General features: G+C 41.4%; 1 protein-coding gene across 4 annotated transcripts in view; it reads left to right on the forward strand.

The window, feature by feature from the left end:
• The window catches only part of LOC117429610 (inactive tyrosine-protein kinase PEAK1-like), a 73,588-nt gene that overhangs the window by 43,152 nt on the left and 14,555 nt on the right, over positions 1–15,881 (forward strand). Inside the window, exons 3-5 of one of the 4 annotated variants that reach the window (XM_058998456.1) lie at positions 5,404–5,527; positions 6,872–6,933; positions 12,246–15,600. In XM_058998456.1, coding sequence (XP_058854439.1) covers positions 12,404–15,600 — 3,197 coding nt within the window. In that variant the 5' untranslated portion in view covers positions 5,404–5,527; positions 6,872–6,933; positions 12,246–12,403. Of the gene's footprint in view, positions 1–5,403; positions 5,528–6,871; positions 6,934–10,420; positions 10,556–12,245; positions 15,601–15,881 lie in introns of all 4 variants that reach the window. The other 3 variants (XM_058998457.1, XM_034049327.3, XM_058998458.1) reach the window with 3 other exon arrangements.

A 15,881-nucleotide genomic window follows, 5' to 3' on the forward strand; every position in this document is an offset into this window, starting at 1 on the left:
AGTGCAGAAAGCTGTGTACTGCTGACTCATGGGAATTAAATGTTAAAAAGTATCGGTTCATAAATACAAACAACCAGGACACTTTAATGGACTGTTTCTAACAGTAGATTTACAAAGATTTTTCAAAGGGCCTGAGGGACCTTTGTTTAAGTAAAATTGCATCAGCAAAAAACTATTTCTACTTGCATGCACTGTGACCTTGTCAGTTTCAAGTGGATTGCATTGGATTACATAGATTTAGTAGTATGTGTACTGAAGAGTCTCTTAATAAACGTTGTCTTTGGATAAATAATCCTGTACTTAAAACAGACCTCTTCTTATTAGATATACAGGCTATATAGTGTGTGTTATTATCATTAAAACAAATATTAGTAATTATATGAATTATTGTTGCTTGCCGTTCCTTGAGTGGTGTCAATATACAATGTATTTTGATTAATCTTTATTTAGCAGGCGCCTTTATCTAAGGCGACTTACAGAGACTAGGGTGTGTGAACTATGCATCAGCTGCAGAGTCACTTACAATTACTTCTCACCCGAAAGACGGAGCACAAGGAGGTTAAGTGACTTACTCAGGTTCACACAATGAGTCAGTGGTTGAGGTGGGATTTGAACCGGGGACCTCCTGGTTACAAGTCCTTTTCTTTAACCACTGGGCCACACAGCCTCCTCCTATCGCTACATTATTGAAAACACTGAGGTGATTTAAAAAAAAAAATACTAGGAGACAAAGACGACACAAAGACACGAGATTCTGGCATTACTGAAAATGACTAAAAGAAACTGAAAACACCATTGTTCAACACTGATAACCTGACCGCTCTTTGCAGTCACTGTATTTTTGTAAAACCTGGTGATCCAGCATGCCCAATAGCATCACTAGAAAAATGTACAAGTAAAAAGCCATCAAACGCGCCTTCTTTCTGTCCAAGTTCAGCCAATTTAAATTGAGTCCCACCAAAGCAGCCACCACTTCCATCTGGCACACTTCATCATCCATGGGATAAAATAGACATCCACATTCGGTAACAAAGCTCCTGTGGATGAACTAATCCCTGCATTAGGTTCACTGCTGTGCAACTACTCTGAAACACAGGTGAAATAATATCCAGCTGCTCATAAAAATTAAACTGTCAACAGCTTTAGACTGTTTTTTTCTGTGAATGGATACAACATGTAAGGGTACGTGATGCAGAAGTTCTCCTCCCTAATGCTCAAGTACTCAATGCAATGAAATCTCTTCATATATAAATTATAAAAAAAACAACAATTTATTGGTTTCTAATAGCATTAGTATCCTCCGCAGCAGTTATCATCTCCTAGATAATTGACCTTGACTTTCGTTAAGTGCTCTCGCCTTCAGCTCTGGACCCCTAACAGTTTCCACAGCAATTATCTATCCGGTAACGTTGCGTCAACATTAATGCCTAAATTGATTGGTACGTTTTCCTGTTGGTTTTGATGCAACCAGCATATGTGTTTACATAGCCCGTTTACAGAATGCTACAGCTATTGGTGAAGGAGCAGCAATTGCTTAATGGACAAATAGCCATAAGGACTATTGGTTAGATACAGTAGTGCCTCCTAAACTCTCGGCCGGTTGCACCTTGGACTATTTATTTGAATTGAACAAAATACCATCGCATTTATACTGTATTGCTTTTTTATTCATGTATTTAGATTTTTATGAAACTATTGTAGCAAGCAACCTTTATTAATTTTGTATTTAAACAGACTAAAAGACGGTGATCCTAACTGGTCATTTCTGTTTCTGATGTGGCATAGGATTAGTGTTAATGAACAGCTCTAGGCTTTAAAACACATTACTTTCCCAACTTCTTCCCACGTTGCATTCCTGCAATATCTTTTTGAACATAATCAAGATTGTTTTGATATTTGTATTAACGTATCCCTGGTCATAAATCAGTTTTGAGTAGATTATTTCCGTGCTACATCGGTTATGCATCAGATCTTCCGGTCAAAATGTCTCCTGAATTCAAAACATTGCCTGGTTGAATTCAACCTGTTGATTTTGAAGTCTTTAAAATTATAAATGCTATAGATAAAGTTAACCCTACTACAGACACTACTACAAATTTAGCACAGAGAGAACAAGAAGAGGGCATACATGGAAGCCGAGTAGAAGTAAGTTTTCGAATGGAAGATAGGAAGCACTTTTTTAAACAGAAAAAAATGCATGGAATAGCCTACCAAGTGAAGTAGTAGGATCTAAAACACTGCGAACATTAAAAAAGCCTAGTTTCTGTGCTTTTAAATTAGTCCCCCCCCACCCCCAGTAGAATGGTGTGCTAACTAGGATGTGCCTTCAAGGACAGAATGGCCTTTTCTCATTCCCAAACTTTTCTTATGTTCTTATTACTTGCCTGCTATTCGATTTATGAAATTGGTTGCTGATCCCACCACTAGAGTTAAGGCTGCTACCTACCAGATGCGATGCGGCAATCGGAACTGTGCAGCAATGTGTCAAAATGAATAGAACCTATACTTTCAATAAGTATCTTTCGCACCACAGGCGACGCAGAAGTGTCACTGGAGCTACGCGAAATAAACAGGATTGAATCCTATTTTTTGCGGTTTGACACACGTCAGCTAGGGCATTGAACAATCAGAGAACAGCTTCAATGCACGTGGTCCAGCAGGGTGAAGCAGTATCCAAAATGACAGAGGAAACAATAATACTTGCCGTTGAAAAAATACCCAGCGCTTTATGACAAAGGTCATCGCAATTATAAAGAAACAGATTTAAAAGATAATATATGCGAGTATTTCAGAGGAACTGGGTAAGCCTGGTGTGTGTGATTTTATTGCCATGTATGTTGAAATACCGTCAGAGAAGACACTCCTCATAATTTCCACATCATGTTGTGGAATAAGTACCAGTCTTGATCATAGTTTTGTCAATAGCAATTCTGAACAGTTGTATAGATCTGGCAGTTTTCAAACTTGTTGCATCGCTTCTGTGTCGCTTCTGGTGTGTGTGGTCATGTCGCTGCGAAAATGTCTCGTCGCCAATTTAAAAATCGCATCGCGTCTGGTGTGTGGAGACTGTTAGGGTAGGAGTATTGTGAAATAAGCCTGCTGAGAAACAGTTAATACATTCACAGCAGCAGGCAGACCAGGCTCTGATCAGAGGAATGTACACCCTTGAGAACTCCTGTCTCCCTCACACATAGCCCTCCAATTAGACTGAGCACCTTGTCTTTGAAGTAGAAGCTTGCCTGACGTTTTACCATGGGGAGGCTGGGGAGATCTATGTATGGATGTATGTATCTATGCATGGGATTATTATAATAAAAACATCTTTCAGATTTACACTGCACTGTCTCACTGGCAAATATGCTGTGAACAACATAAAAGAATGGTGAATGCTGTGTTGGCTGCTATGGTTACTGCATACCATCTGCAACTGTGTCCAGGGATTGTTCAAATGCCATTGTGTAAGTTCATAGTATTGCCCTAAATGTAGGTATGCTGACTGGATCTGGAGCGACCATAAGAAAAAAAAAAGGTTCTTCAAAGAGGAAAGCCCAGTGACATTCATTTCATTTTTTTAGGAATTTTGTGTTGATGTTTTATGCAAGTTCAATAAGATGCTGCAACTCGCCCTATTTGTTGCATTGACGTACTGGTGGCTTCACAACAGTGTTTCTCTGACATCGCTTATTACATTCTTAACTGTTCTGCTATTTCTAAGAAAAAAATACTGTAAAATAGCAAGTGTTATCACTATTGTTTTATCAGTATTGCGTCTTGGTATTTGATAACAAAAATAAAATATGGACTACAATAAATTTCAAATCAAGAATATACAGCATCTCCTACTAGATAATGATAATTCTATTTTTAGGGGCTTTTTTTCTCATCTACACTAATGTACTGTAATATAACATATTTATTGTACCGAAAAATGCTCTTTCACTGTTGAGATGAGACCAAGCCTTGTGTTTCTTTCAGACAATATGTATTAAAGATTTATGTTCACTGCAGTAGTCTTTCTCTTTCTTTATTGTGGTTTGCCTTTCCACAGTTTTCAGATGGGCAGCTTTTTATAAATTGGGGGGGTCCCCCAAAAAATGAATCTGGATACCCTCTGGTCTCGATGCAGCCACTTTGTCGAGGGCTGAGCTGGTGACACAATCATATACTCCTTTTGAAGTCGGGGAGATCTGTAGTCTTTCCAGTAATTGTTTTGGCCAGTCAGGGGCCTGTGGAGGATATATCAGTAACCATCTTCTGGCAGCTGACTTACCTACAATATTATCGAAAATAATAATTTTGTATCTGCACTGTACATTACTGTTGTGCTATGGAATGATTTAGTTATTTATTTATTTATTATTTATTGATTATTTAGTTAACCAACCATTGCTGAAAAATTGATTTATTTCAAAGTAACCCAAAGCTGTAGTACACAGTCAACACTAAAGGGGCTGTAATGCTTGTAAGGTGGCTGTAAGACCTGGTTCCCTTGGCACTTTTTTGGTTTTATTGCAATACATTGTGCCTTTTGTTTTTGTATCATCTTCTGAAGGCCCCTGCTCCCACTTATCATTCTGTTTCATTGCTGTCTGGTGCTGTGGCCAGCTTCCAAGCGGAGAGGTCTTCTAGCCCTATCAAACACCTGGAGTTTCAGGGCTGTGAAGTATCCTCTTCCTGGGAGAGTTTGTGGGACACGTAGTAAAGCACCAATCCTCTCATTTAATCATGTCTAAAGACTGAAGAATAATACTTCTCCTTTGCAGTTACAGATTTATCTTGTAAGTTTATGAATTTAAGTTTTCCGGTCCGTACCCAGCCTCCGCCCTGTAACACAACCATTTTGGAGAAATCCTGGTATTGAAATATTTTCTCGACAGAATTTCTGTATAGGAGTTCAGAGTCAAGGTCGCCATGGTGATTGTAATACCTTCCACGTTTCTAATCAGCAAGTGGTCCCAGGGATAGAGAACCACCCAATAACCCAAGCATCATTCTGTTTGGATTGCTCTCCTCTAAGCCTTTTTTTGTATTGGTTGTTGCCTTGCTATTTCTGCCTCCTTATTTGTTTATTTATTTATTTTTTTAGTGACTTTTTCGACTGCGGTAGGTTGTTCATAATTGTGTACCCTACTGTGAAATAAGTGAATCACCCAGCACTGGCCTCAATTGGCCATCCCTCTCTTCCATCCTTGGTTCCGAATAAAGCAGCGCCAATGTAATCTGTATGGCAGGCTGAGTGAAAGTTCGATAAATATTTCTGACATTAGAAATACTGTGAGCTCCTCCCTTCCTCGTGCGCCGTTGCAGAGAAAAATAAATCTAAATAATCTATGCAGTGATCATTTCTGAGCCTGACAGCCTGCCCTCCTAGTTGTTCTGTACTGTAACCCTTCTCTCTTGCAGGTTCCTGGGGAAGAAGTGCCCCCAAAGAAAGCCTCCTGTCTGGACTGAAAGACGAAAGTTCACTGGAGCTTAGCCATAAACAGAAGTCCATGCAGCATGACGGACTGGCTGACAGACCACAGCTGTAAGTCTGCCAGTTTTTATTCGAATAGCTGAAATAGGCAGGCATGTCTCTGTTGCTGTCCTCTTCAAATCAGATCACCAGGTCACAAAATGCAACCTTCAATTTTAATATGGTCAGTAGATTTTTTTTTATTTTGAAGCCAGTCAGAGTTTTTATTAAGATATGAATGCTTTTCTGTCTGTACTTCCTGGTGGCAGTGTTGAAAGGCACAAGAAAATTTCACTGGGCTCTTTCGTATCTTGATTTTTTGTAGGTTTTTGTGACTTCGTAGATTTACCCGCAATGTATCATTTTCACTCCTGTAACTTAGTTTCATCTCTGCTGCGGTAGTTTCATTACGACTGTTCGTTTCAAAGTACTTTGTATGCAAATATATGAATCTCATTATAATATCGAAGTTTCATGCTTACCCTTGATGTATCATCATTTTTTGCTGATTTACGACTTCGGTTTGTGCCTTTTTATTTTACACATTATTATTATTTACTATTATTTACTTCTTAGCAGATGCCCTTATCCGGGCGACTTACAATTATTACAAGATATCACATTATTTTTACATACAATTACCCATTTACATACAATTACCCATTTATACAGTTGAGTTTTTACTGGAGCAATCTAGGTAAAGTACCTTGCTCAAGGGTACAGCAGCAGTGTCCTCACCTGGGATTGAACCCACAACCCTCTGGTCAAGAGTCCAGAGCCCTAACCACTACTCCACACTGCTGCCAATGTGTACATCCATTTTCTATGGTCTGAAATGTGCAGTTTAGATTTTTCATTTTAAAACCTGTATGTGGTACTACATAGGCGAAATAAAATCTGTTTGGTCATTTCATTTGGAGAGTGAAATTATCACTACCCCTTCAAAGCTTTTGTTCCTGTAATAAACTAACTAGCTGCTTCCTTTATTGACTGGAATGCTTTCTAAACAGTAAAATGCTTTGACTCAGAAGACACTTCAGAGGTGAAATGACTTGGGGGAAGTGAACCAGCAACATACTTCCTGAGAGAGACATGGAAACTAAGATTTAGGGCTAACCACTACACCACACTGCTGCTCTCATACCTCTCACTGGTGTAGATTCATCTGTTCGTATGTGAAACTTCCTCTTTTAAACGTTTGCGTGTATTTAGTTTAAAAAAAAAAAAAAAAAACCCTCAAATGTATTTATTAATAGTCTATATTAAATAGCAATGGCAATAAATACATTTTGTTTTGGTTTATTTTATATTTGAATGTGCTTTATTTTAAACTTACATAAAGCATACAACTATTCCACTTCATTACTTGGTGGTAGAATGATAGACTGATACAGTGCCCCTTCTAATTGCTTTTAGGTAGGAAAAATATCAAACAGAAATGACGAGATGCTTCACATAATCAAAACGAACTATACAAGGTAACACCACTCGGAAGTAAACATTTTACGTGTATTTCAGTATTTCATTTTTGTCCTGTCAGAAACAGTAAGATAATAGCAGAATAATTTATTAGGTTGTGTTATCAAAAATAAAATAAACAATATTACAGATTATTTTGTTTAATCATTCTGATTATGTGTTTATCACATTTAAATGTTAATAGCTGATCTATTATTATTTTTTTAATCTGGCTTTTTGTACATTTACATGTTATTATGCATAATATAAGCTAAACACCTCTACAGCACATGGTGTCAGAATGGTCCTCAATTAGCAAGGTATGCTGTATCTGATATATGGCTGGATGGAGAGGTCGCTGTTTGAAGATTATTTAGAAAATCAGTTTTTGACAGAGTCCTCCAAGGTCTCAGATATGAAGTTTCCTAGTCCTTATTTTTGATGGACATGCTTCACATGTCTCTCTGAAACTAGCTCTAAAAGCAAAGGAAAAAATGTGCTCCTCCTTGAGGCTCCCATCTCTTCTAACTCATCTTTTACAATCCCTGGACAAAGCTGTGTTTGGAGAGGTAAAACAAAAGTGAAGGCAGAAGCTACAATGTCATGCATGTGTCAGTCGTGACAAGCTCAGAAAGGAAGATTTTCCATCCAAGCTGAAGAATGTGCTTGATGCGGCACACAATTTGATAAGTGAAATCTGTTTATTTTATTTAAAAAAAGAAAGGTTCAAACCAGATTTGGTGGGCTTAAAAGGTACATTTACCCTAATAGAAATACATTTCAGTGTAAGGTATAGCAGTTCATTGCAGGTTGAGGTGCCTGTGCAACCCTACGGCCAAGACAGGGGGATTCAAAATAACTGGAGAGCATTTAAAAATGTTTCCATGCTGCATCACTGCAGGCCATTGATAAGGCTGGATTTTTTTCAGATTTCACGATTTCTGTGAAATCTACCGATTGCCGTGTAATATGTTGTTCCCTGTGAAAATTCCCTTTTCTGGAAGATAGTGTAAATATACATATTTTCTATCACTTCAAAATAAATACAGCAAATGTTTGCCTTATTGGCTTGCTACCTGTTACACTGCGTTCAGGAACCTGGCTGCTGGTTCAGTTTGCTTCCGGTCAATGATTGAACACTGCATAGAGCTGCAAGATTTCTTTAAAATGTCCTCAATCAAATAGACACCATGGACGTGTCAGTTGTTATTCTTTATTTTTACTTGTTTTTATTTTGTTTCATAATTCACTGATGGTGACAATAGAATGCTTGCTTTAAAAAGGTGGACAAAAAAAACCCCTAATACTCTACAATTTAGCATTTACTGTTTTTCAGGTAAGCATTTAAATTATATAGGAACATATGTTGCATAGTAACTAGAGAAAATGGTGAATTTTGAATGTGACAACGCAATTTTTCTGCTTTAATACATATTATGTTTAATCGTGAAATATCTTGATAAACCTATTTTTGGACCGTAAAATGAGCAAATTTTTACAGTGAGCAATATACAGCCCTAATTGTCTCTGATCTGTGGCAACTTGCTCTGGGCAACAGTACGATTGATCAGCTTAGGCGCCACAAGAAATTAAAAAAAACATGTTTTGCTCTTGCAGTTGGAGATAGTAGCTAGCTTTTGTGGGTATGGCTTAGAGGCTATTTAAAAATAATAATGTAATTTAATTTTCAAGCAAAGTGAGCTGAAGTAATCTTAGTGGTAAAAAAAACATGAATACTGTACACTTTTAAATTAGTTTAATTGCGACACTGCTATCGTTAACACTGCTTTGGTGCAGTTCCATTCCAAATGAAAAGTTTGTTTGGAAAACAAGTGATCCGAGTGGCATTCTGTTTCAGGTTTGATGTTTCACTAAACCTCCAAGTGAACTGAACTGTACTTTTAAACTTGCGTAAAAAAAAAGTGTAAAAGAGCCCTTACATGTCCGGAGTACTAAATTCTCATAAAATCACAGCACAAAACAATGCAATACAGGGATGGAGAAAATTGTCCCTTTACTTTTCACAGGGGTCGGCAATGCCTGCCAACTTCTGCACAGCAAAGCTATTTTGGCTGGCATCCCGTGATTGGAACGCTGAAGTCTCTGTCTGGCTTGTGTGGTCATCTGACAAGCCTCAACATAGTCAACAATGTATCCAATGAAGCCTAAATAATCATTCACCACAGAATGCTCTTAAAATGTAGAGTTACTTTCCCATTATAAAAAATGCCATAAATACATTAAGGTCCCATTTAGTGTGCTTACCATTCACATGTTATTTTGTTAGAGAAACCTACTTGGTAAAAATGCCATTTCAAATCTGTATATTGATTGAGATACAAGGTTTGAAGTAAGCTGGGGTCGTCTCCTCAATAAAAAACTTGCTGACATCACAAAACACAATGTGGGTTTTCAAGCTCAAATGGATCGAATTCTGTGGAGGCATTACCTCCATTTCAGGTAGTTTCTCCCGTGTGATGGAGACAATGTTTAAATGGTTGGTGTGGTACACATGCAAAGGGAGATCTGTGTATCATATACCCCCCATTGTGAGAATGGGTCTGATGGTTAAAAAAACAATCCTAATAACATTAGTTTCAGCCCTTTTCTTTAACCACTGGACCACACATATTGTGTGGTCCAGTGGTTAAAGAAAAGTGCTTGTAACCAGGAGGTCCCCGGTTCAAATCCCATCTCAGCCACCGACTCATTGTGTGATCCTGAGCAAGTCACTTAACCTCCTTGTGCTCCGTCTTTCGGGTGAGATGTAATTGTAAGTGACTCTGCAGCTGATGTATTGTTCACACACCCTAGTCTCTGTAAGTTGCCTTGGATAAAGGCGTCTGCTAAATAAACAAATAATAATATTTATACCATCTCAATTGTTTGAGTGCATTTTCAAGAGGTTACGATAAAAGAATGCCTTATTTAAATGTATAGTGTACCAGAAGTAAATACAATGGACCTGTGCAGGGCATTATTCTTAGCGTTATCTATGTTAAGGTCTTAAATGAAACTGCTCAGTTCTGCACACAATGCACAGGGTACATGTTACATTCTGAAAATTGGAGGGATTGTTCATCAGATGGCCTATTTAAGGACTGCTCTAGGCATGCAGTATGAACAGGATACTCATGCAGGCAGGCTGGACAAACAGTTTGTTCCAACACTGATGTTTGTGATACCTTGCACACCCTATCACAAGACATTACTGGGCTAATTTATTCCGCAAGAGTTGGCTGAGAAAAGGGTAGACTGTAAAATAAAAATAAATTCCCTCGTTGACTGGTATAAAGAGCAGGAAACAAATAAAAGTACATACAATCATAAGGCTCAGTTTAACCAAGCCTAGAAATGTTGGCAAATATCACGATCAATGCATATGAAATTGACACAACATCCAAATAATATGGCTCATTATTAACAGCAATGCCAGTAAGCATTAATGTAGCTATAAAAATATAACTATACTGCCTCACTTGTTGTGAAATGTTGTCCTCACTACAGTTTCAGATCATTTGAACTTCCTGCTTCCAGTACCATACCACTTCCTGTGGTTCAGGTCAGTTATCATGGTCTGGTTGATTTTCAAGGGCATCTCTGAGAGATAATGTGGCAAGTCTGGCACAGGGGAAAAAAAAGGTGGGTGTGGCAGCACTGAAGCCCTGCACATGTATATAGTATGATTGTACTGTTTGTTTCTTCTTTCACTGCCTTTGCAAATAGTTTTGAAATGTTTAAAAGCATTAATTAAGAAGCCAGATGCGCTGCAGAGAGTTGCATGCCCGCTGCATGTTTTGACAGTGCATAGCAGCCAGGGATTGGGCGGCTGTGGATCCCTGACCTGCCAGTTGGTGGATCTCAGCAGAGCATCTTGCATAGGCTGATGATGAGCCTGGTATGATGGTCTGTGTGACCGTATGCAACCACCATGTGTGAAGCTGTTTTGTTTTTAACCTTTTATGTTGGCCAAAATAAAAGGTTCAAGCAAAACACAATAATCGCCTTTGTTCACAAATAAATGCTTCGTGTTTTCCAGGCTGGGCAGAGCCTTCACTGGACTTACAAAACACAAACAACCCACAGTTCAAACACACACTAGCCTCCTTCCCAAACACCTCCACCAGACAATGGATTTCTCCCCATTTTGTACATGTGGCCACTCCCCAGTGAGCACCCGTTACCTAATTGGGGAATGGCCACACCTGAGATTGTTTGTTTGTTTGTTTGTTTGTTTGTTTGTTTGTTTGTTTGTTTGTTTGCAGCGACGGATTTACCCATCTCTGCCAACCTTACATTCCCACACACCCACTATTTACATTAAGAGCTTTTGCCCTGTCACAAGCGGGAATTGATTTTATCCAAATTATAGTAAATATCTATACACCATTTAACGTCATGTTGTAGCTGAGGCGATCAAGAGGAAACCTCTGTGTCAGACGGCCCCTTGCTTTTGCTGTAACCAGCATGTCTGTGTTCGCAGACACAAACATCATGGAAAGCCTGCTTCCCATTCCCCAGCCTGGGTTAAATTAGCCAAGGCTTGGCTGATGTCTGAGAAACACTCACGTTCTCATCTCTTGTGAATGTAAACCATTTCCATGTGATTGGCTGTGTGCCTAAAGCAGCTGAAAAAAAATTGGGTGAGCATGCAGCTCCAGTCACGTGGGTTTCTTACAGATTGTCTTAAACTCACAACACTGTTTTTTTATGAATCAAAGTCGTTGTTGTATCGGTGTGTGATAATGGCTATCAAAGTTGTTTTATTGGTGTATGATAATGGCTTGCAGTAATAATGCACTGAGCGGTTTCAGATTGTAACTCTGGGTTCAGGCCTGCCATTACAATGTCAAAGCCTCATATCTCGGGCACTATTTATGATAGTGATTTTATATTACAGGGTAATTGATGATCTTTGTATTTGAGTTCTGATATAATATGGGTGCCATATTGAGGTCAAATGACTAAGTTTCTTGGGTTAAGAAACTTAAGTTGAAGTATACTTTGATTCTTTTAGTTAAGTTTCATTACTTACCGTTTTAACCTCTGACCATATAAAAGATAAAGACCGCACACTTTGAGATACACAGCTGTTTCAATCAAGTTCCGTTACAAATGCTGTCTGGTAAAAGTAAATGTCACATTGTTTTAACCACTGACCATATGAATGATATCGATCTTTTTTTACATAACATTTTTACTTGATGTTGACAAACTATTCCATCAGAGATGACATTCCTCTTGCAATAATAATAAAAAAGATTGTAATTTTGAATTTCAGATTACAAATACTTAATTAATAATTAATCCTATTTTTCTATTCTATTTCAAGAACCACATAATAACAAGCACTTGAGACCAGCAACTACAACAAGAACGCCAAGGCTGAAGAAAAGTATTAAAAAAAAAAGGCATTCTGAAGCAGGGGTGTCCATGGAGGGGATCCCTGTACACTGATCTGCTGGGACACAGTCACCACCAGGAGTAATCATGTCCGCCTGCAACACCTTCACAGAACACGTGTGGAAACCAGGCGAGTGTAAGAACTGCTTCAAACCCAAGAGCTTGCACTGCCTGACTAGAGGAAACTTAGAGAAGGGCTTCCAGCAGCAGCAGCAACATCTCCCCACTTCAGGTAGAGGAGGTGTAGGCCACTTGAAACCCAACGCCAACCACCAGGGTGGTGGGCCAGTGCGCTCCAGCACAACTGCTCACTTCCGCCCCCCAGTGGCCAAGAAGCCCACCATTGCTGTGAAGCCTACTATGATGTTATCCGCCGCTCCCCTGGATTCTGAGGGGAACCCTAGTCCTCCGCAGACAGATGGAAAAACCTCATCATACATGGTCTGGAACCGCAACGGGATGAATCATAAAAGGCCTGGGGGCATCAACAACAACGAGGGTGAAGGAGGAGAGGAGATTGTGCCAAGCAGCAGCAACAGTGGGTTAACAGAGGTGTTGAAGGAGATTGCCGGTCTCTGCTCTGGCTCCAGCTCAGGCTCAAGCTCTCGGAATCTCTTTCTGGGGCGCATCAGCAGCTGCTACAAGCGCTCGTTGGAACGGGGTTTGCCAGCATCCAGCTGCCTGGCAGTGGGAAGCAGTGGAACAACGCGGGAAGGGAACCAGAAGCAGGTATCACTTAGCGGGAGGGCAGAAGTAATTAGTACAGAAGGTGGTCTCTTCTGCTACCCAGATTTCTCCAGTGAGGGAGAGGAGGATGAGGACGAGAGCGAAACAGAGGAAGGTGGTGAGCATGAGAGCTGGGATGAGAGTGATGAGGAGCTACTATCCATGGAAATACGCATGCGGGGCCAACCACGTTTCGCCAACTTTCGGGCTGCTACCCTGTCACCTGTACGATTTTGTGGAAGCAAGAAGTGGAATACTGTGCCACTACGAAACCGCTCCTTGCAGCGCATCTGTGCTGTAGATTACGACGACAGCTACGACGAGATACTGAATGGCTACCCATCTGAGCAAGCAAACGGGGGTCCCATCCTAATTCCCTGCAGCCAGGACAGCATGCAGGGCTCCTGCTTCTTTTCCAACTCTGAGTCCACCACATCTCCCGACTCCTCTTCTTCCCTTCCTGAAGACTCCCGTACCACATCCAGTAGTGGGAGCAGTGCTCCATGCCTCATGCCCAACATTATAACCTCTCCAAAAGACCCCAAGTCAGATTATGATTGCATCAATGACAACAGAAATGTCACCCGGTCGGCCACCAAGCCACCAGCTTTAGAAACACACAAAGCTGTACTGGCTGTAAGGCTGGATGATCAGGATAAGGACCAGAAGGGCAATGTTGGAGCTTTAAATGGCTCTCCTCTTCCCAGGGCCCTACCAGGACAACCGGTGACCATCAGTTTCAGCCCAGGGGAAGAGCAAGCTAAGCCCTACCGTGTGGTCAACTTGGAGAAGCCAGCTATATGTAAGCCTTACACTGTGGTGGATGTCTCTGCTTCCATGGTCAGCAACAAGGGTCAAAATCAAAATGGGGTGTCCAAAACCAAAGCCTCCCCTACACCCACCTCCACCCCTACTTCTCCTTTAGGTCATCCCCTGACCCCAACCACTGCAGCAGCTGTGAAATCTGTAGTGCTCAACACTTATCAAAAGAAATCAAGCAACATCCGCTACCAGGAGGTTTGGACCTCCAATACAAGCCCCCGGCAGAAGATCCCCAGAGTAGAGCTAATTGGAGGCAGCATCAACAGTGAGAAAGGGGGGCCCACTGTGCCCCCCAGACACTGTAGCCATAAGTCAGCACCCACCTCCCCAACAACAGGCCTCTCTTCATCTAGAACCGTGCCAGTAAAATCACCCAACCTGTCAGAGATCAAGTTTAACAGCTACAACAATGCTGGAATGCCCCCCTTCCCCATCATTATCCGTGATGAGCCAACCTATGCCCGTTCAGCCAAGAATGCTGTGAAGGTGCCCATCGTCATCAACCCCAACGCTTACGACAACCTTGCTGTCTACAAAAGCTTCCTGGGACTCAGCGGGGAGCTGCCACAGTCCAAAGTAGGAGGAGGGAGAGTCTCCAGCCACACCTATGAGGAAATTGGATCTTCAGAGAGCAACCCTTCATCGCCTACACCAGACACAAGCAAGAAAGCTGTTTTGGAGAAAGTTGGGGGTGAGGACCAGAAGGCAGGTAGAGTTGCACAGAATATCCAGGAACTCAACACAGGAACCAACACTATTGCTACTACTACTGCCTCCATCCAGGGAAATTCTCTGTGCTCTCCAAGCAAAAACCTGGGCACCATCTCTCCTGTGAGATCCCAGAAACCAAACGATGATTCCTTTCTCCTGAAGGCAGGTAACATAGAGCAATTGCCGCCGTTGGGAACCGGAACTACTCACCGGGAGAAAGCCAGCACAGTTCTCTCCCAGATCGTGGCATCAATCCAACCACCGCAGTCACCACCAGAATCACCAACAGCGCAGAACAAAGCCTGCAGTGCTGAGGACCTCTACTCCCTTCCACCTGATGCCACCAAGGAAGCCCCTGTCCGACCCAAATCACTCTTTACTCTTGCCGATGGCAGCCTGTCCAAAACCAAGAATGAGACTACTGCCAAGCAGATTCCCATCACCCCTACAAGCCCCAAATCTGAACCTGCCGCCCCCTTTCCCCCACCAAGATCCACATCATCCCCGTACCATGCCAGTAACCTGCTTCAGAGGCACTTTGGCAACTGGGCAAAGCCAGCAACCTGTGCCGGTGGTGCATCCCGGCCAAGTGAAGCAGAGTTGACACCAGGAGCTGGGGAAGGGAGAAGGACGGTGGCAGAAAGTGCCAAGCCCAAGCGCTGGATTTCCTTTAAGAGCTTCTTCCGCAGACGGAAGGATGAGGAAGAACAACAGAAGGAGAAGGCAGATCGAGAGAAGGGAAAGCTTGTGGGGCTTGACGGCACAGTCATCCATATGCTGCCACCACCCCCTGTTCAGCGCCACCACTGGTTCAGCGAGGCCAAGACCGATGACCCCAAACAGAAACCCACCATCATCTTCACTTACAAGCCGGAGCCCAGTGGTAGTGCAGATTTGTCCAAGGAGCCAGAGGAAGAGGCAGCACTTCAGGGAAGCAGGGAGAGCGAACATAGATCCCTGGAGCAGCCTGAGTCCAAGAGAGACGACGAGTCCCCATCAACTCTTCTACCAAAGAAGATGGTCAGGTGAGTCGTCCTGTAAATAGACTTCGATGGAGGCCTTGTGATCTAGTGGTTTGGTACCATTAGATCACAAGGCCTCCAATGTACATACAATGTCAATGACTAACGTACTAAAAGTAAATTTACTTTGTTCAGCTGACTGCATATATGCCTCTGATGAGGGCATTTTAATGCATTCAAATAATAGACTACAGTCGCTATGTAAAGTATACCCCCCATCAATTAAAAAACATAGCACTGTAAACAACACACAATTGCAGAATTACGGATACAAGTGTTTATAA

The sequence above is a fragment of the Acipenser ruthenus genome, chromosome 24 (assembly GCF_902713425.1).
Source record: "Acipenser ruthenus chromosome 24, fAciRut3.2 maternal haplotype, whole genome shotgun sequence".
Classification (NCBI taxonomy): domain Eukaryota; kingdom Metazoa; phylum Chordata; class Actinopteri; order Acipenseriformes; family Acipenseridae; genus Acipenser; species Acipenser ruthenus.